Below are 22,695 nucleotides of genomic sequence, written 5' to 3'. Positions count from 1 at the left end.
TCACCGCCCCGACCTACCAAGAGACTGAGGAGTGGTGCGCTGCGGCACCAGAGTCTTTTTCAGTTTTCCTAAACCGCAGCGTGGTAGCCACACGCCACCAGCATTTTACCACATGTTATCTGTGATGTGGATTTTGAGTCTTTAGTGTGATTGCATGCTGCAGATTTTACCTTACTCCGGGTCATAGCCTTAGAAAAGCTGCAGCAAAATCCACGACAGATCTGCTTGTTGCACTTGTAGATTTCGATGCAAATTTTTTGTAAAATAGTCAGTGGAAAATGTGCACAGTGTCTGAATATATCGATGATGCCTGGATGCTCGTTGAATCGTGGAGACATGACTTCACAAAGGAGGGAAGACTCGGCCTGCTTGGATGGGATTCATTTGGCACATGCGGTGATCTCTTTCCACCTGCCCATGTTTTGGCTGGGGTTGACCCCCTCCTTCCAGCCCCCATCCCCTACATCGCTATGCCAGGTGCCCACCTTGTAGATTCAGCAGCAGAGACCTGTGCTCTGCGCTCAGTAACTTTTCTGGAAGGGCTGGTCCCATGGGGCTTCGTTACGTTCGGTGTTTTCTGTGTGTGGTGTTTAGTCTGCGGAGCGCTCCGCCGTCTGCACGTAATGTTCTGCTGCATCTTATTTTTATACTTCAGGAACCCGGCACAACCATATTAGAGAAACACGATCCGTCTCCTGCCTGGGAAAATGAGCTGTAGGATTTTTGGGTAGAATCCGACGTCCTTCTGCTGCTCTTGAATTTCCAGCTGGACTGGTTTGCAGGTTTTAATACTTGCTCTGGTTGTTTTTTTTTCTATGACCGTGTACCCCCTTATGGTCCTGGGGGATGGGGTGGGTTATCTAGGAATGTATGGGAAGACGTGGATATGTCAGACTGCAATACAGTTTCACTAAAAATTGAAGTGTGCCAGACCTGGCTGCTGGGGCTGCACCTTGTGACGCGAGGCTCTGGGCTCTTGTGTGGTCCCAGATTTAATTTGCTTGTACATATGTTTCCCAGAAACCATCTAGACATAACGCATTTCCTTCTTGTTGCAGGAGCGAGGCGGGAACTGCTGATGGGACGCTCCTCTCCCTGACGTGACTGATAGCAGCGGTCTGCCATCATGGGTAAGGTGCATCGATGGATCGCTTATCTGCTGCAAATTTTCTTCCATATATTACATTTTGAAGGCGGTTGTCTGCATTCATTATAAACGAGCTATGGTCACACATTTTATCCCCCAATGGTTCTGTAGTCAAGGTCACACTACAGGGAGGTGGACAGATAACTGGCAGTAGCATTGTGCACTATTCTGAGCTATTGCACTGCATGTGCCCCATATACTGTTCTTACACAGGGACCTCCTATGTGTCCACTCCTGATCACAGCCAGTAACATACTGTACATCCAAGTATTACTGCTCAGGCTTGTGATTGGCTGCAGTGGTCACATAAATGATGGATGTGATATAATCACTGGAGTAGGGTGAGGGATTGAATAGATGGGCAATCGTGTATTTTTATACCATTTCTTGCCCTGTGTCAGTTTGTAAAAAGTCTTAAGGCTTTATTGTTGTAGAATGAAATATCCTTCAACTTATTAATGAGATTTGTTTCCTTACTTCTCAATTTTTTGAGTTGTCGGTGAACTATGTTCCTGGTTACATTCAGACGAGACCCTTGTGCAGACCTACATTTATTTGGGTACGGTGGTATTCAGTCTAAACAGCCATCTCTATAGAAGCTGAACATGAAATGGTTACATAGTAACTAGTATGTGCTAAAGAAAAAACATATTAAATATACAGATATGCAAACAATAGGTGACTACCAGACTATGCCTTGCTAGAAGAAATACATAAATATAATAAGTAAAAAGCAATACTTTTTAAATACCATTAAAAACCATCTGGACAAAACACAAAAAAAGCAACATAGATCTGAAAATATAGTAATAAGGGGGTCACCAACCTATCCCTGAGGTGAGTATAATGGATGGATCTCATGTACTTATGTACATTGTGTCTGTGCAGGCCAAATGTATCAAATTGCATTATCTCACAGAGCATTGTCTAGATGGAGTGCACATGTAGAAAGCAATTTAGTTACAAGAAATATAAGTTAGGAGTGTTGGAAAGAAAATAGCAAAGTCCAGTTACAGTTCTTAGATTGTACACCAGAGCTGCACTCACTATTCTGCTGGTGCAGTCACAGTGTACATACATTACATTACTGATCCTGTATTATACTCCAGAGCTGCACTCACTATTCTACTGGTGCCGTCACTGTGTACATACATTACATTACTGATCCTGAGTTACTTCCTGTATTCTCCTCCAGAGCTGCACTCACTATTCTACTGGTGCAGTCACTGTGTACATACATTACATTACTGATCCTGAGTTACTTCCTGTATTCTCCTCCAGAGCTGCACTCACTATTCTACTGGTGCAGTCACTGTGTACATACATTACATTACTGATCCTTAGTTACCTCCTGTATTATACTCCAGAGCTGCACTCACTATTCTACTGGTGCAGTCACTGTGTACATAGATTACATTACTGATCCTGAGTTACCTCCTGTATTATACTCCAGAGCTGCGCTCACTATTCTGCTGGTGCAGTGACTTGTACATTCCGTACTGTGCAAAAGGTTTAGGCAGTTGTGGTAAAAAATGCAGCAAAATGTTAAATACTGATGGGATTTATGTTTTTCTTCTTTGTTCTCTTTTTACATTTTATAAATTGATAAAAGTAATCTATTTCTTCTATTTCGGCTCTTCCCCACGTGTCTCGCCCTTTTGCTGTGTTTGTACGTTACATTGTGGCGTTCGCCTCCTCTGTGATGTAGAGGTGTATGGACAATCTGGGGAGCAGACCTTGCTGGCAGCGCTGATGTGCTCCACTGTTGGAGCGGCTGCTGTAGAACCTCTTGCTTTTTGTGCTTTCCTCTCCCTTTTGCACAGAGGTCCTGTTCTCCGCATCAGCCAGAGCTGAAGGGGACCATTGTCTGTGCAGAATAAATAAGCCTTGGGGAGGATTGCGGTGTACAAACACATGATGTCATGTCTCACATTGTACTCAGGGTCAGACGGGAATTCCTGGTGTTTGTAATTGCAGCGTTGGCCTCATCACTGGCACGCTGAGCGCTGGCAGCACCTGGGCATGTCACCTTCAAAGAAATGGCTACTCCTGTATCGCTGCACCTCCAGATAGGAGCTGCCATTCTGCACGTTTTTTTTTTGTACGGTTCCTTCTCTGTATCCAGTTTAGTCCTATATGAGCTGTTTGTTACAATGTATCGGTCTGGAGTACATCTTCTAGACTGGATACAATTGTTGCAAACCCTCAGCTCTGCTGTCATTACATGGGAAGTCGAATACTTCTCGGAGATCTTGAAACTCAAGAATTCATGTACTATGGGCCCAAACCATCATTTATTTGTGGGTCGCTTTCTTTTTTTTTTTTTTGGTCTTACAGTATTTCACCTTTTTCCACTGAATTCTTCAAAATAGCGCACGTGGTTCATAAGTGTTGTGGCAAATTAACCCCTTCACGACATATGACATTTACATCATATGTTTTGTCCCTGACTTTGTTGCGGGCTCTCACACCGGCCGACATCTTCCCCACAGATGATGTCTGCAGTATTCAGCCATCAACTGCCTCTAATAGCCGCAGGTGCAGCGGAGCTCTGTTTGCTGCTGCTCACATGTTAAATGCTGCTGTCAATCTCGGACTCCGGCAATTAAAAGGCACCGTCGGGGAGCGCGCCATTTGTACTTGTCATGTCTCCCGTGAAAGCCAGTATTTAGCTGGCGAGCATAGGAGACAGTGATGTTTACTATACATAGGAGTGCTGATGCATTGCTATGTATAGTACAAGTGATCAGATGATCGTAACTTCAGGTCCCCTAAGGGGACTAACAAGTGTATTAAAAAAAAAAAAAAAAAGGCAAAATTGCCTCCTTTTTGCCCAATTCAAAATAAACTTAAAATAAAAAATACACAGACTTGGTATGGCTGCGTTCATAAACCTGCGATCCATCAAAATATAAAATACAATTTATTTATTTTTTTTGTTACTATGTTTTAATCAGCACTTATTGCATTTTATCAGTAGAATTTTTGGCTCATAGTGCAAAAAACGAGCCGTCACACAGCCGTATATTCTGGAGACTGAAAACTTAAATGGCCTCTGAATGTGGCGACACAAGAAAAATAATTTATAATTTTTTTTTTTCACCAGTTGAAAATTAATAAAACTATACATGTCTGATATCTGTGTGATCGCCAAGTCAGTTGTACTTTATAGTGATCATGGTAAATAAAAAAAACAACCTCAAAAACAAGTGTGAAAAAAATAAATATATACACACACATATACATATGTGTGTGTACGTGTGTATGTATGTATGTGTATATATATATATATATATATATATATATATATATATATATATATATATATATATATATATATATATATATATATATATATATATATATATATATATATAATTTTTATTTATTTTTTTTTCAATGTCAGTGCACTTGTAATTTTTTTTTCTTCGGCGCTCTATTGGGAGACCCAGACGATTGGGTGTATAGCACTGCCTCCGGAGGCCACACAAAGCAATTACACTAAAAAGTGTAAGGCCCCTCCCCTTCTGGCTATACACCCCCAGTGGGATCACTGGCTCACCAGTTTTCTGCTTTGTGCGAAGGAGGTCAGACATCCACGCATAGCTCCACTGTTTAGTCAGCAGACTGTTTAGTCAGCAGTAGCTGCTGACTATATCGGATGGAAGAAAAGAGGGCCCATTTGGGGCCCCCAGCATGCTCCCTTCTTACCCCACTTGTGGTTTGTAAGGTTGAGGTACCCATTGCGGGTACGGAGGCTGGAGCCCACATGCTGTTTTCCTTCCCCATCCCCCTGAGGGGCTCTGAGGAAGTGGGATCTTACCGGCCACCAAGCCCTGAGGCCGGGCTCCATCCACAGACCCATAGAACCTGCTGGATGTGGAGCGGGAGTGCCGTTCAGGGACAAGGCCCTGCAACTTTCAGGTACTCTGTGTCCCCGTGTGGCAGGCCACGCGCACCCCAGGCTTGCTGGGTGTGCTAGTGCGCCGGGGACTGTAGCGCTGTGCGCTGGGCTTATAGTCCCCGCAGATTACTGGGGGACTTTATGTGTGTGGATCGCCGCGCCGACCGCCCCTGGAGCGGCGGCGCAGCTGCGACTTGTAGTGCGCCGGGGTCGCGCCGACCGCGCTTTTACGGCGGCGGCGCTTCTAACTTTAGTCCCCGGCTTTCTGCGGCCTAGCTCCGCTTCGTTAACGCCCCCCACCCTGTCAATCAGGGTAGGGGAGAGACGTTATTCAATCGGCAGCGCCGAGGGCTGGGGCACGATTTACATGCTCCAGCCCTCTCACTGAGCACAGTAGGACACAGGCTTCGCGCTTTTTCTCTGTGCACGCCCTAGGCCCGCCCCCAGGCTTGCAGCTCCCCAGGACGCTGGCAGCCATTATACACATGCAGTCTGGCTGGAGAACACACGCAGGCTCTGGGGGACCCAGGCTAGGGGGTTCTGGCGACCACACACCCGCGCTCAGCGGGCGGTAAGCAGCACATACGTGCAGCCCCTCTAGTGCCACAGTGTTATATTTTTCACTGTACATAGACACTGCTGTGTCTAGATATATTTAATACTGCACTGTAAGGTCGCTTCTTGGCTGTACACCCTATATTGCTTGAGGAGACAACAGCATGTCATCCGCAAAACGCAAGGGTGCCAAGGCACGGGCTGTATACACTACTTGTACAGCATGTGGGGCTAATCTACCAGCAGGCTCCAACGACTCTCATTGTGTGCAATGTTCAGTCCCAGTGGCACTTCGTCAGCCAGAGCCTACTGTGGTGGTAGCCCAGGCAGAGACGCCTGTGAACCCTGCCCCGGTGACGGGGACAGAATTTGCAGTCTTTGCTGATAAAATGTCTGTGACTATGACAAAAATCCTGGAAACCTTGCAGTCCAGGCCAGTTGCTCAGACCATAGACACTGCTGTGTCTATGTTCCCCGGTCCCCCTCAGTTGGAACTAATCCGTACTTCAAGGGGGTCCCAGGCATCACAGGCTGAGGGCTCTGACTCCGATGACAGTCCCAGTCCGCCTAAGCGAGCTCGCTGGGAGAGACCCTCCACGTCATCACGTGGATCAGGGTCTCAGCGAGAAGGGTCCCTATATGAGGGTTCAGAGGTGGGTGATCAGGAGTCTTGTCCTGACGCCGCACTCAATTTGGATACGCCAGATGGTGACGCCATGGTAAATGACCTTATAGCGGCCATCAATAGGCTGTTGGATATTTCTCCCCCAGCCCCTTCTGCAGAGGAGGCAGCTGCACAGCAGGAGAAATTCCATTTCCTGTATCCCAAGCGTAAATTGAGTACTTTTCTGGACCACTCTGACTTCAGAGAATCCATCCAGAAACATAATACTTATCCGGACAAGCGTTTTTCTAAACGCCTTAAGGATACACGGTATCCTTTTCCCCCTGACGTGGTCAAACGCTGGACCCAGTGTCCAAAAGTGGACCCTCCAATATCCAGGCTTGCAGCTAGATCCATAGTTGCAGTGGAGGATGGGGCTTCACTTAAAGATGCCAATGACAGACAGATGGACCTTTGGTTGAAATCCGTCTATGAAGCTATCGGCGCGTCGTTTGCTCCAGCATTCGCGGCCGTGTGGGCGCTCCAAGCTATTTCAGCTGGTCTGGCACAGGTGGACTCTCTCATACGTCCAGCAGTGCCGCACGTGGCGTCCCTAACTACGCAAATGTCTGCGTTTGCGACCTACGCTATCAATGCGGTACTGGACTCTACGAGCCGTACCTCAATGGCTTCTGCCAACTCTGTAGTTTTGCGCAGAGCCTTGTGGTTAAAGGAATGGAAAGCAGATTCTGCTTCTAAAAAATGTTTAACCAGCTTGCCATTATCTGGAGACAGACTGTTTGGTGAGCAATTGGCGGAAATCATCAAACAGTCCAAAGGTAAGGACTCCTCCTTACCCCAGCCCAGATCAAGCAAACCTCCACAGAGGAAGTGGCAGTCAAAGTTTCGGTCCTTTCGAGGCTCGGGCAAGCCCCAATTCTCCTCGTCCAAAGGGACTCAGAAAGAGCAAAGGAGCTCTGATTCATGGCGGGCTCACTCACGCCCCAAGAAAGCAACCGGAGGTACCGCTTCCAAGGCGGCTGCCTCATGACTTTCGGCCGCCTCCCTCCGCATCCTCGGTCGGTGGCAGGCTCTCCCGCTTTTGCGACATTTGGCTGCCACAGGTCAAAGACCGGTGGGTAACAGACATTTTGTCTCACGGGTACAGGATAGAGTTCAGTTCTCGTCCTCCGCCTCGGTTCTTCAGAACTTCCCCACATCCCGACCGAGCAGATGCCCTTCTGCAGGCGGTGAATTCTCTAAGAGCAGAAGGAGTGGTGGTCCCTGTTCCTATTCAGGAACGAGGTCTAGGTTTTTACTCCAATCTCTTTGTGGTGCCAAAAAAGGACGGCTCATTCCGTCCTGTTCTGGACCTAAAACTGCTCAACAAGCATGTGAACGCCAGGCGGTTCCGGATGGAATCCCTCCGCTCAGTCATTGCCTCAATGTCTCAAGGAGATTTCCTAGCATCAATAGACATCAAGGATGCTTATCTCCACGTGCCGATTGCTACAGAGCACCAACGCTTTCTACGCTTCGTGATAGGAGACGACCATCTTCAGTTCGTAGCTCTGCCATTTGGTCTAGCGACAGCCCCACGGGTGTTCACCAAGATCATGGCGGCAGTGGTAGCAGTCTTGCACTCTCAGGGACACTCTGTGATCCCTTACTTGGACGATCTACTGGTCAAGGCACCCTCTCAAGAGGCATGCCAACTCAGCTTGACTGTTGCACTGGAGACTCTCCAGACGTTCGGGTGGATCATCAACTTCTCAAAGTCAAATCTGTCACCGACCCAATCACTAACGTATCTTGGCATGGAGTTTCATACTCTCTCAGCGATAGTGAAGCTTCCGCTGGACAAGCAGAGGTCACTACAGACTGGGGTGCAGGCTCTCCTTCAAAGTCAGTCGCACTCCTTAAGACGCCTCATGCACTTCCTCGGGAAGATGGTGGCGGCAATGGAAGCGGTTCCGTTTGCGCAGTTTCATCTGCGCCCACTTCAATGGGACATTCTCCGCCAATGGGACGGGAAGTCAACATCCCTGGACAGGAAAGTCTCCCTTTCCCAGACGGCCAAGGACTCTCTGCAGTGGTGGCTTCTTCCCACCTCATTATCACAGGGAAGATCCTTCCTACCCCCATCCTGGGCGGTGGTCACGACAGACGCGAGTCTGTCAGGGTGGGGAGCAGTATTTCTCCACCACAGGGCTCAGGGTATGTGGACCCAGCAGGAGTCCACCCTTCAGATCAATGTTCTGGAAATCAGAGCAGTGTATCTTGCCCTACTAGCTTTCCAGCAGTGGCTGGAAGGAAAGCAGATCCGAATTCAGTCGGACAACTCCACAGCGGTGGCATACATCAACCACCAAGGGGGGACACGCAGTCGGCAAGCCTTCCAGGAAGTCCAGCGGATTCTGATGTGGGTGGAAGCCACAGCCTCCACCATATCCGCAGTTCACATCCCCGGCGTAGAAAACTGGGAAGCAGACTTCCTCAGTCTCCAGGGCATGGACGCAGGGGAATGGTCCCTTCACCCAGACGTGTTTCAGGAAATCTGTCACCGCTGGGGGGTGCCGGACGTCGACCTAATGGCGTCACGGCACAACAACAAGGTCCCAACCTTCATGGCACGGTCTCGCGATCAAAGAGCGCTGGCGGCAGACGCCCTAGTGCAAGATTGGTCGCAGTTCCGGCTCCCTTATGTGTTTCCACCTCTGGCACTCTTGCCCAGAGTGCTACGCAAGATCAGATCCGATTGCAGCCGCGTCATACTTGTCGCCCCAGACTGGCCGAGGAGGGCGTGGTACCCGGATCTGTGGCAGCTCACGGTCGGCCAACCGTGGGCACTACCAGACCGACCAGACTTACTGTCCCAAGGGCCGTTTTTCCATCGGAATTCTGCGGCCCTGAACCTGACTGTGTGGCCATTGAGTCCTGGATCCTAGCGTCTTCAGGATTGTCCCAAGGGGTCGTTGCCACCATGAGACAGGCTAGGAAGCCCACGTCCGCTAAGATCTACCACAGAACGTGGAGGATATTCTTATCCTGGTGCTCTGCTCAGGGAGTGTCTCCCTGGCCATTTGCATTGTCTACCTTTCTTTCTTTCCTGCAATCTGGGTTAGAAAAAGGTTTGTCGCTCGGCTCCCTTAAAGGTCAGGTCTCGGCGCTATCCGTCTTTTTTCAGAGGCGTTTGGCACGCCTTCCTAAGGTGCGCACGTTCCTACAGGGGGTTTGCCATATCGTACCCCCGTACAAGCGGCCGTTAGATCCATGGGATCTGAACAGGGTACTAGTTGCCCTCCAGAAGCCGCCCTTCGAGCCTCTGAGGGAGGTTTCACTTTCTAGACTATCACAGAAAGTGACTTTTCTAGTAGCGATCACATCTCTTCGGAGAGTGTCTGAGCTGGCAGCACTATCATCCAAGGCTCCCTTCCTGGTCTTCCACCAGGACAAGGTAGTGCTGCGCCCCATTCAGGAGTTTCTCCCGAAGGTGGTATCCTCTTTTCATCTTAATCAGGATATCTCTTTGCCTTCGTTTTGTCCTCATGCAGTTCATCGGTATGAGAAGGATTTACATTTGTTAGATCTGGTGAGAGCACTCAGAATCTACATTTCCCGCACGGCGCCCTTGCGCCGTTCGGATGCACTCTTTGTCCTTGTCGCTGGTAAGCGCAAAGGGTCGCAGGCTTCTAGGGCCACCCTGGCTCGATGGATCAAAGAACCAATTCTTGACGCCTACCGTTCTGCTGGGCTTCCGGTTCCATCAGGGCTGAAGGCCCATTCTACCAGAGCCGTGGGTGCATCCTGGGCATTACGACACCAGGCTACGGCTCAACAGGTGTGCCAGGCAGCCACCTGGTCGAGTCTGCACACTTTCACCAAACATTATCAGGTGCATACCTATGCTTCGGCGGACGCCAGCCTGGGTAGAAGAGTCCTGCAGGCGGCAGTTGCCTCCCCGTAGGGGAGGGCTGTCTTGCAGCTCTAACATGAGGTATTTCTTTACCCACCCAGAGACAGCTTTTGGACGTCCCAATCGTCTGGGTCTCCCAATAGAGCGCCGAAGAAGAAGGGAATTTTGTTACTTACCGTAAATTCCTTTTCTTCTAGCTCTTATTGGGAGACCCAGCACCCGCCCTGTTGTCCTTCGGGATTTTTGGTTTGTTTGCGGGTACACATGTTGTTCATGTTGAACGGTTTTCAGTTCTCCGATGTTACTCGGAGTGAATTTGTTTAAACCAGTTATTGGCTTTCCTCCTTCTTGCTTTTGCACTAAAACTGGTGAGCCAGTGATCCCACTGGGGGTGTATAGCCAGAAGGGGAGGGGCCTTACACTTTTTAGTGTAATTGCTTTGTGTGGCCTCCGGAGGGCAGTGCTATACACCCAATCGTCTGGGTCTCCCAATAAGAGCGAGAAGAAAAGGAATTTACGGTAAGTAACAAAATTCCCTTCTTCTCCTACTCTCTAGTGCATCGCCTGATAAAATGAATGGTGTCATTCAAAAGTACAACTCGTCCTGCAAAAAGAAGCCCACAAATGGCTATGGGATGGAAAAATAAAAAAAAAATAATTATGCCTCTTGGAAGGAGGAGAGGCAAAAACAAAATATTTCGGCCATAGAGGGGGTTAATATTTTTTATGTCTTAAAAGCAAAAGGTCTTTTTAGCAAAAAAAAATGTTTCTAAATTTGCACAAAAATTTCAGATGCACAGAATCTCTAGACTAGAGTTCATTTGCTCAAAACTTTTTCTTATAGCCACAATTGGTGAATCTGCCAAAAACATCTGGAAACAGCAAACCTGCCGTTAGTGATTAACGTTAAATCCCGGTGAACCCACACACAGAATAGATGTTAAATGAATAATGTGCAGATAAGAAACACTAAAAACTAGACAAAAAAAGGCGCAGGTGAAGTATGGAATTTGTACTGAATTTCCCTAAGTACAGTCTGCAGGAGACACTGACGCGATGATGGCCGCAGGGGTCTGTGGAGTGTATCCAGCTGATAATTATATACTGGGTTTACAATGTGTAACGGGTAAAGCCACATCAAATGGCACTAGAAAATCCCACCACTTTATTATCGGTGGGGAGACTTAACGTTTGGACCACCACTAATCTGGACAAGGTGTTTGAATGCGCATTGGCGCTGCCCAACACCCAGGAAATTGTAGCCGGCCCATTCACTTGGTGGCCAGGAGCCATGCGTGGGAAAGTGAAGGAGACGCAGCGTAAAGCTGGTGCTGTCTCCTGTTAATTTTCAGGATTCATTGGGTCCGATGGGCCGACCCCGTCCTATCGTAACTATATTACTTTACAGTTAGGATTTCCATTTTTAATAAAACTTAAATGTTTTGCGGCAATAAAGTAACTCATATAAGCAATGCTAAATAAAGGGGATGTGCTTGAGATGCAGAAGTGTTAGTAGTAATATCTGTGGCCATTGTATACGGCTGCACCTTGTACATGGCTTTCTGTATAAATAGATGAGAACTCTAAATGTTCCCCTGATTGTTCTTCTGTGTGATAACCAACTGTGGACGTCCTAACAAACTGTTATTCTCTCCCCCGCAGATGAACAGCAAGCGCTGGACTCCATCATGCAGGATCTGGTCGTCCTTCACAAGGCCAGCAGACCGTCCCTATCTCTGCACGAATCCAGCGCCACCAAAACCAGCTCACCCAAGAAGCAGGTGGGAGTCTGTGCAGGTTGAGACGTTCCTCCCCAGTGTCCTCCATCACCCAATATGCTTCTTAGACCACGCAGGTCAAGTCACCTCTTGGAAGGGGTTTCCAGGTTTTGTAAAACCCTTGTTCCTAGCTGCAGTTTAACCCCCTTAACGACAGAGGACATACCGGTACATCCTAAATCATGAGGGCGTAATCGCCGCCGGCTGCACGTGTCTGCTGATTTGAACAGCAGACATGTGCGACTAACAGGTGCAGGTGGATCCGCGATCCACTCGTGCCTGTTGATCCCTTAAATCATGCTGTCAAAATGTAACAGTGCGATTTAAATCTCCTTTCCCCGCCGCCATTGGAGGCTCCGTGATACGATCAAGGGGGAACCGATGGTTGCCATAGTAGTGACGGGTCATATGATCACTCCTGTCGTTATTATGATGTAGTTCCTGTTACAGAGCGCCAGCTGTTAAGCCCCCGTCACATTTAGTGACTTAACCAGCGATCCCGCAAACGATGCGACCTGAAAAGGATCGCTGGTAAGTCGCTGGGAGGTCGCTGGTGAGATGTCACACAGTCAGACCTTACAAACGACTCAGTAATGATACAGGTCGCAGTAGCGACCTGTATAATGATCTCTGCTGTCATTGAGACCCTGTCCCACAGTGTCAAACATAGCGATGCGTCCTGCCCAGCAGGACATCGCCTTTGAAGAAAATGGTCCAGGACCTTCAGCAACGACCGGCGACCTCACACCAGGGGCCAGGTCGTTGCTGGATGTCACACACAGCGACATCGCTAGCAAGATCGCTGTTGCGTCACAAAAACCGTGACTCAGCAGCGATGTTGCTTAGTGAGACGTGGCCATTACAGGAGAGCAGCATATCTGAGGATCAGAGCTGTGCAGCCCTGATCAGCCGAAATGAGTCAGTGATCAGATTTCTGATCCTTATAGCCCCCAGGGGGACTAGTAAAATAAACTAAAAGAAAAAAAAAGTTTTAAAAAAATTAAAAGGAAAAAAACCCCCTAAAAGTTCAAATCACCCCCCCATTTGCTCCATTGTGAATGAAACGGATAAAAAATATACACACATTTGGTATCGCCACTTTCAGAAATGCCCGATCTATCAAAATATAAAATCAGATATTCTGATCGGTAAATGATAATATAGTACCATCAAAAACGTCAGCTCGAGATCCAAAAAATAAGCTATCACTGAGCCCCAGATCCTGAAAAATGAGAACGCTGCAGGTAGTGCAAAATGTGCGCCACTTTATTTGGTCAAACTTCTGCATTTTTTTTAAAATTTCTTAGATAAAAGTAAATCTATACATGTTTGGTATTTACGAACTCGTATTGACTAGTCATCACACCGACGCATCAGTTTGCCGTATAGTGAACCTGGTGAATAAAATACCCCCCAAAAATTGTGCACGTTTTCCTGTATATTATATGGTATAACTCATGGTTTCATTTAAAAGTACAACTTGTCCCACAAAAAAACAAGCCCTTCTATGGCAAGATTAACGGAAAAATTAAAACGTTGCGACTCTCGGAAGCAGGAGAGCAAAAAACAAAATTTACCAGGGGTGAAGGGGTTAAAAAAACAAACCAACCTGTTCTTTACTTCAAGTCTCCGCCGCTGCTCTGTGTCTGTTGTCTGCAGCCGGGGAGGGAACAGGTTTTACAAAAACAGGAAACTCGTTTAAAGCGTAACCTTCTCTTTATTTTATTTTTTCCTATAAATCAATAGTGCACATGAAAATAAGCAACTTTGTAATATATCTTGCTAGAGAAATTAGCTTCTTTCTCTGCCAGAATTGAGTGAAGACTTTCCCATTACTGAGCGCGGAAATGGCAGTTGGTGCTGATGAGATTCTATGTAGCTAGAAGAGGGGGCGGAGCTCTGCCTCTAGCTCCACCCACCTTCATAGATTCTCATCAGTAACAGCCGCCATCTCCTATCTCAGAAATGGCAAAGTCTTCACGGACTACAGATATATATATATATATATTATATGTGTGTGTGTGTGTATATACATACATACAGTGTGTCCACCCATATCCTGTCCACCGCCATTAACTTGAGAACGGCAGCAGCTATAGGCATAGAAGTGGTGTCTAGGTAAAGTAAAGTAGCCATGCGCTACGCAATGAAACCACCTATAGCGCCACCTGGTGGAAAGCAACGGAGTTAGCATTTTTATCTCAAACGGAACGAGATAGAGAAAAAAAGTGAATTACAAAGTTTTGGGCCTCATCAATTCAATACGAATCCACACCTTGCACAGAAATGCTATGATTAGAACGTGTAACACTCACAAGGCTGCGGAAGTGAAGCGATACCTCATAGAGACCTTCCTACAAGTCATTGGGTATGGAGGCTGCGTGGCCTCCGCTCACCTGACCTGACCCCATTGGACTTCTTTCTGTGAGGTCACATCAAACAGCAGGTGTATGCGACCCCTCCACCAACATTGCAGGATCTACGACCACGTATCACAGATGTGTGCAAACGTGTCACCTGCCATATTGCACAACGTGCAGCAAGATACAGTATGCTGTGCAGAGGCCAGATGTGCATTGCAGCCATATACAGTATGCTGTGCAGAGGCCAGATGTGCATTGCAGCCATATACAGTATGCTGTGCAGAGGCCAGATGTGCATTACAGCCATATACAGTATGCTGTGCAGAGGCCAGATGTGGATTGCAGCAAGATACAGTATGCTGTGCAGAGACCAGATGTGCATTGCAGCAAGATACAGTATGCTGTGCAGAGCCCAGATGTGCATTGCAGCAAGATCCACTATGCTGTGCAGAGGCCAGATGTGCATTGCAGCAAGATACAGTATGCTGTGCAGGGGCCAGATGTGCATTACAGCCATATACAGTATGCTGTGCAGAGGCCAGATGTGCATTACAGCCAGATACAGTATGCTGTGCAGAGGCCAGATGTGCATTGCAGCAAGATACAGTATGCTGTGCAGAGGCCAGATGTGCATTGCAGCAAGATACAGTATGCTGTGCAGAGGCCAGATGTGCATTGCAGCCAGATACAGTATGCTGTGCAGACTCCAGATGTGCATTGCAGCAAGATACAGTATGCTGTGCAGAGGCCAGATGTGCATTGCAGCAAGATACAGTATGCTGTGCAGAGGCCAGATGTGCATTGCAGCAAGATACAGTATGCTGTGCAGAGGCCAGATGTGCATTGCAGCCATATACAGTATGCTGTGCAGAGGCCAGATGTGCATTGCAGCAAGATACAGTATGCTGTGCAGAGGCCAGATGTGCTTTGCAGCAAGATACAGTATGCTGTGCAGAGACCAGATGTGCATTGCAGCAAGATACATTATGCTGTGCAGAGTCCAGATGTGCATTGCAGCAGGATACAGTATGCTGTGCAGAGGCCAGATGTGCATTGCAGCCATATACAGTATGCTGTGCAGAGGCCAGATGTGCATTGCAGCCATATACAGTATGCTGTGCAGAGTCCAGATGTGCATTGCAGCAAGATCCAGTATGCTGTGCAGAGCCCAGATGTGCATTGCAGCAAGATCCAGTATGCTGTGCAGAGCCCAGATGTGCATTGTAGCAAGATCCAGTATGCTGTGCAGAGGCCAGATGTGCATTACAGCAAGATACAGTATGCTGTGCAGAGGCCAGATGTGCATTGCAGCCATATACAGTATGCTGTGCAGAGGCCAGATGTGCATTGCAGCAAGATACAGTATGCTGTGCAGAGGCCAGATGTGCATTGCAGCAAGATACAGTATGCTGTGCAGAGGCCAGATGTGCATTGCAGCAAGATACAGTATGCTGTGCAGAGGCCAGATGTGCTTTGCAGCAGGATACAGTATGCTGTGCAGAGACCAGATGTGCATTGCAGCAAGATACAGTATGCTGTGCAGAGACCAGATGTGCATTGCAGCAAGATACATTATGCTGTGCAGAGGCCAGATGTGCATTGCAGCAGGATACAGTATGCTGTGTAGAGTCCAGATGTGCATTGCAGCAAGATACAGTATGCTGTGCAGAGGCCAGATGTGCATTGCAGCAGGATACAGTATGCTGTGCAGAGGCCAGATGTGCATTGCAGCAGGATACAGTATGCTGTGCAGAGGCCAGATGTGCATTGCAGCAAGATACAGTATGCTGTGCAGAGGCCAGATGTGCATTGCAGCAAGATACAGTATGCTGTGCAGAGGCCAGATGTGCATTGCAGCAAGATACAGTATGCTGTGCAGAGGCCAGATGTGCTTTGCAGCAGGATACAGTATGCTGTGCAGAGGCCAGATGTGCATTGCAGCAGGATACAGTATGCTGTGCAGAGGCCAGATGTGCATTGCAGCAGGATACAGTATGCTGTGCAGAGGCCAGATGTGCATTGCAGCAAGATACAGTATGCTGTGCAGAGGCCAGATGTGCATTGCAGCAGGATACAGTATGCTGTGCAGAGGCCAGATGTGCATTGCAGCCATATACAGTATGCTGTGCAGAGGCCAGATGTGCATTGCAGCAAGATACAGTATGCTGTGCAGAGGCCAGATGTGCATTACAGCAAGATACAGTATGCTGTGCACGCAGAGGCCAGATGTGCATTGCAGCAGGATACAGTATGCTGTGCAGAGGCCAGATGTGCATTGCAGCCGGATACAGTATGCTGTGCAGAGGCCAGATGTGCATTGCAGCCATATACAGTATGCTGTGCAGAGGCCAGATGTGCATTGCAGCAGGATACATTATGCTGTGCAGAGTCCAGATGTGCATTGCAGCAGGATACAGTATGCTGTGCAGAGGCCAGATGTGCATTGCAGCAGGATACAGTATGCTGTGCAGAGGCCAGATGTGCATTGCAGCAAGATACAGTATGCTGTGCAGAGACCAGATGTGCATTGCAGCAAGATACAGTATGCTGTGCAGAGGCCAGATGTGCATTGCAGCAGGATACAGTATGCTGTGCAGAGGCCAGATGTGCATTACAGCCATATACAGTATGCTGTGCAGAGACCAGATGTGCATTGCAGCAAGATACATTATGCTGTGCAGAGTCCAGATGTGCATTGCAGCAGGATACAGTATGCTGTGCAGAGGCCAGATGTGCATTGCAGCAGGATACAGTATGCTGTGCAGAGGCCAGATGTGCATTGCAGCAGGATACAGTATGCTGTGCAGAGGCCAGATGTGCATTACAGCCATATACAGTATGCTGTGCAGAGGCCAGATGTGCATTGCAGCAGGATACAGTATGCTGTGCAGAGGCCAGATGTGCATTGCAGCAGGATACAGTATGCTGTGCAGAGGCCAGATGTGCATTGCAGCCATATACAGTATGCTGTGCAGAGGCCAGATGTGCATTGCAGCAAGATACAGTATGCTGTGCAGAGGCCAGATGTGCATTGCAGCAGGATACAGTATGCTGTGCAGAGGCCAGATGTGCATTGCAGCCGGATACAGTATGCTGTGCAGAGGCCAGATGTGCATTGCAGCCATATACAGTATGCTGTGCAGAGGCCAGATGTGCATTGCAGCAAGATACAGTATGCTGTGCAGAGGCCAGATGTGCTTTGCAGCCATATACAGTATGCTGTGCAGAGGCCAGATGTGCATTGCAGCCATATACAGTATGCTGTGCAGAGGCCAGATGTGCATTGCAGCCATATACAGTATGCTGTGCAGAGGCCAGATGTGCATTGCAGCAAGATACAGTATGCTGTGCAGAGGCCAGATGTGCATTGCAGCCATATACAGTATGCTGTGCAGAGGCCAGATGTGCATTGCAGCCATATACAGTATGCTGTGCAGAGCCCAGATGTGCATTGCAGCAAGATACAGTATGCTGTGCAGAGGCCAGATGTGCATTGCAGCAGGATATAGTATGCTGTGCAGAGGCCAGATGTGCATTGCAGCCATATACAGTATGCTGTGCAGAGGCCAGATGTGCATTGCAGCAGGATACAGTATGCTGTGCAGAGGCCAGATGTGCATTGCAGCTGACGGGGGACACTTTGAGCATCAAAGTTACATGAGTATCATATGCGTGACCAGCATTCAATGTTTGGGGGGTCATAAGTTTCATATCATAGCATTTCTGTATGCAAGGTGTCGATTCATATTGAATTGATGATGCCTTACAATTATGGAATTCACTTTTTTTCTCTATCTCGTTCCGTTTTTGAGATAAAAATGCTAACTCCGTTTTTTTCCACCACGTGGCGCTATAGGTGGTTTCATTGCGTAGCGCATGGCTACTTTACTATACCTAGACACCACTTCTATGCCTATAGCTGCCGTATCTGACTGTGGAGGACATGGTCTGATCAGCGTTGCTCGCTTTGTGCTTTGTCTGATCCTTCATCCGTTGCATCCCAAGCTGTGCACTCGCCGCTGTGGCTCCGCTGCGGTTCTGTTTCCTCCGATCTGACTTCTAACCTCACTGTTTTGCAGAATGATGTCCGTGTGAAGTTTGAGCATCGCGGAGAGAAGAGGTGAGATGAAAATGTTCTTATCTGTTCCTATTTCCTACACGTTGGTCTTCACCCCGATACATGCATGCACGATGTACACCGCCTTCTCACAGAGGGGTTCTGCCCACATTGCCACAAAGCACAGTGCTGTGTGCAGATTGCAGCCTCCGCAGGACAGTGTCCTCATCCCTTGTGCACTGCTCTCGGGGGCCACCTTTATGTAGTCTTGTATTTTTGCTTCAATGCTGGTGATTTCCCGGTCGCCTGTCTGTGCAGTCACTGTGACGGGGGAAAGGCAGCAGATCCATAGACTGGGGTTCTGTGACCCCAGCGGCAGCTGGACTGATGTGAAGCCACCGGCGCGGAGCCCAGGAGCGTCCCCATCTCTGATGGAATCGGGGCTTTTCTGTGGTCATAGTCCGGCAGAGATGTCAGGTTCAGGGCCCTAAGGGTAAACGTCTCCTTCAGCTGCTGTGACCTCTGCAGATTTGTGAGCTTTCATCTATCCAGCCATACTATGGAGAAACTGACTTCTCTTGTTTGCACACCCATGCCCTCGGGCACAAATCGAGGCCCAGAATGTGCAGGACCCCGATTTGGGCCCCATCCAGCACCTCCAGGATAAGCTTGGAGCTCAGACTGTAGTGCGTATGCATCAGCCATCGGAAAGTAGAGGTCGGACAGTGGTAGGTTTGTCTAGCAGCCTGGATCTCCTAAGTTATGCGGTGGTCTTCTCAAAATAGATTAAAGGGGTTTCTACCAAATTTGTTAGTTATCCCTAATCTATTGGATAGCGGATAACTTGCTGCGTGTCTGACCGCTGGGACCCCACCAGTCCCAACAAGCACTGGTGCCTCCGCTCTAGTCATTGCCCATAGTGCCGCCAAATACAAAGCTTTGCTGCCAGACGGGATTGTGTTGTGGTGTATACACCTGCTCTGCGATCCCCTCACAGGGCTCTACAGTGATCTATGGGCTGGTGGTGGTCGGACCCCCAACGATTCTTACAAGTCCCCAATAAGACAGCTAAGGAAGATCTCTATGGAGAGAAGGTATGCACACCAGTGACCATGCAAGGGGAGTATATGAAAAGCAGAAACTGCTGTGTGAATACTGACATGAAAAATCCAATAGCTATATGCAAGAGTGAAAATGGAATCTGCATTACTGCCATGAACATCTCTCCATATAGTGTAGATTTTTTTAGGTTTTTGCACCCAGTTCAGACTCAGAATTGGTGTTCTAGACGTTATTTCTTAATTAATAGCTAAGGAAGAACTGTCCAAATCAGTACAAACGCCTTTAAAGGGCGGCGATAAAACCAGAGAGCTCTGTCATGTTTGTATGGGACATTGAGGGGTCCCCGGCTGCTGTGGGGGTGGGACATTGAGGGGTCCCCGGCTGCTGTGGGGGTCGTGGGTTCACATATTGTTGGTTAAGTAGTGTGGCAACTATAACGACAACGTATCTGCTGAAAAGGCTCTGGGCGCTCTGTATCCATTATATAAGGGGTTACTATATGCAGGTCTTATTGCTTTACTGCAGCTGATCCCTCGCATTCCTCTGCTGATGGCATGTACCGCACTTATCAGTGCTACCGCATGACAGTGAGCAAAGGTTACCCAGCACCGGCGCACGCCATGTACCGAGTGTCCTTCTGGGCGATTGAACCAGGACCCACAGAACAATGGGATATGTCCTTATCTTCAAGTGAAACTACACATTCCAGTAATAAGTTGCTCGCAGTCCTAGGTGACACTGGCTGTAAATCCTCCTGAGGATCTGATCACACGGCCGCGCTGGAGCAGCGGGAAAAGCTTACAAACCGCGGAAAAGAAACTGGTTCTAGAAAAAAAAAAGTTCCTTGAAGTGTAAGAGCGGAAGTGAAGATGCGCTTGTGGTTACGATGTGGTTTGTCAGGGAAAAATACTCTGCATGTGAAATGACACTTCATAAAAAACCCCACCATTGCTGTATCATATCATCTGCACCAGCGGCACACATTCAGTGCCCACGCTCCATCCAGTGACTGGCCACGACTGGGACAAAACCAGCGCTGCTATTTAGGGTAAGGCCACTTCAAGTGTAACAGACGACCCCCCCCCAATAGTTTTAACCCCTTCATGACCGGCCGATTTTTCGCTTTCCGTTTTTTTTTTTCGCCATTCTTTTTTCTGAGAGACGTAACTTTTTTATTTTTCAGTCAATATGATCATTTGAGGGCTCATTTTTTGCGGAACGAGCTGTACTTTTAAATGAAACCATCAGTTTTACCATATAGTGTACTAGAAAACGGCAAAAAAATTCCAAATGCAGAAAAATTGCAAAAAAAGTGCGATAGCACTATGGTTTTTGAGATATTTTATTCACTGTGTTCACTATATGGTAAAACCGATGTGTGGGTGTGATGCCTCAGGTCAGTGCGAGTTCGTTGACACCAAACATGTATAGGTTTACTTTTATATAAGGGGTTAAAAAAAAATCGGACGTTTGTCCGAAAAAAGTGGCACACGTTTTACGCCATATTCCGTGACCCGTAGCGTTCTCATTTTTCAGGATCTATGGCTCAATGACGGCTTATTTTTTGTGTCTCGAGCTGACGTTTTTAACGGTACTATTTTTGCGCAGATACTACGTTTTGATCGCCTCTTATTGCATTTTGCGCAAAAGTTGTGGCGACAAAAAAACATCGTTTTGGCGTTTGGAATTTTTTTGCCGCTACGCCATATACTGATCAGATTAATTGATTTTATATTTTGATAGATCGGGTGTTTCTGAACACGGCGATACCAAATGTGTGTATATTTTTTATTTTTTTAACCCTTTAATTTTCATTGGGGCGAATGGGGGGGTGATTTGAACTTTTAGGTTTTTTTGTTTTTTTTTTTTTTAATTTTTTAAAACTTTTTTAAAACTTTTTTTTTTTTTTTATTGTACTAGTCCCCCTAGGGGGCTATTGCGATCAGCAATCCGATCGCTCTGCAGTATCGGCTGATCACAGCTACAAGGCTGTAAACAGCAGATACGCTCTCTTTCTCTTTTGCTGTGCCGCTGGCACAGCGAAAGTGAAAGCAAGTCAGGTGTAGTACAGGAGTCATCACATGACCCTGTGCTACCATGACAACTATCGGGAGTCACGTGATTGCGTCATGTGACTTCCGGTATCGGGCGGTAAGTAAATGTTTACCGCGATCGCGCTTATAATGGCTCTGTCACATATTGACAGCGCCATATAAGGGGTTAAACGGCACGAGCAGATAACGATTCTGCTCGTGTCTAGCAGGCACACATCTCAGCTGTGAAAATCAGCAGAGATGTGCGCCGATCGCAGCATGATGCTGCCGGCAGACCGCGGGCAGTAACATTATGACCGCAAGGATGTAATTTTACGGCCCGCGGTCGTTAAGGGGTTAATAAAGATAAAATCTGCAACAGACATTGATTTACTGCAGATTATTAAATCCACACAGGGCAGCACGGTGGCTCAGTGGTTTGCACTGCAGTCTTGTGGTGGCTCAGTGGTTGTTAGCACTGCAGTCTTGTGGTGGCTCAGTGGTTGTTAGCACTGCAGTCTTGTGGTGGCTCAGTGGTTGTTAGCACTGCAGTCTTGTGATGGCTCAGTGGTTGTTAGCACTGCAGTCTTGTGGTGGCTCAGTGGTTAGCACTGCAGTCTTGCAGCGCTGGGGTCCTCAGTTCAAATCTCACCAAGGACACCATCTGCAGGAGTTTGTATGTTCTCCCCGTTTTTGCGTGGGTTTCCTCCGGGTTCTCCGGTTTCCTCCCACACTCCAAAGACATGCAGATAGGGACTCTAGATTGTGAGCCCCAATGGGGACAGTGTTGCCAATCTATGTAAAGCGCTGCGGAATATGTTAGCGCTATATAAATGAATAAATATTATTATTATTATTCCCGAATGCAAAATCTCATCCACTGGCCCAGTGCTGCAAGAACATTTTCTTGGTGGATTTTGGCCAATATTTCTTGCTAAAATATTCCTTTTTGTGGGAATTCCCACCAGTACAGAGCAGATACCTCAGCACTCAGATTGGAAATGCTCATTGTGGGATAAAGACATGCAGAAACTGCATTCGTAGCCATGCATGCAGATCTGCAGCATGTCCAATGGCCATAAAATTTGAGGGTCACCCTCAGTTTTGTCAGAGATTAAGGGGGCTCACTACAGAGATCTAAGCAGTCACTGCTAGGGGGGAGCTCACTACATACAGATTTATACAGCCACCACTAGGGGGAGCGCACTACATACAGATTTATATTACCACCACTAGAGGGAGCTCACTACATACAGATTTATACAGCCACCACTAG

The 22,695-nt window shown here is 47.7% G+C and overlaps 1 protein-coding gene across 1 annotated transcript in view; it reads left to right on the top strand.

The window, feature by feature from the left end:
- MAP3K2 (mitogen-activated protein kinase kinase kinase 2) overlaps positions 1-22,695 on the top strand; it is a 57,704-nt gene that overhangs the window by 5,708 nt on the left and 29,301 nt on the right. The window contains exons 2-4 of the mRNA XM_075317041.1: positions 1,059-1,130; positions 11,789-11,907; positions 18,347-18,387. Of these exons, the coding sequence (XP_075173156.1) occupies positions 1,127-1,130; positions 11,789-11,907; positions 18,347-18,387 (164 nt within the window). The 5' untranslated portion in view covers positions 1,059-1,126. The remainder of the gene's footprint in view (positions 1-1,058; positions 1,131-11,788; positions 11,908-18,346; positions 18,388-22,695) is intronic.

The sequence above is a fragment of the Anomaloglossus baeobatrachus genome, chromosome 7 (assembly GCF_048569485.1).
Source record: "Anomaloglossus baeobatrachus isolate aAnoBae1 chromosome 7, aAnoBae1.hap1, whole genome shotgun sequence".
Lineage (NCBI taxonomy): Eukaryota > Metazoa > Chordata > Amphibia > Anura > Aromobatidae > Anomaloglossus > Anomaloglossus baeobatrachus.
This window is presented reverse-complemented; position numbering and strand designations above follow the sequence as displayed.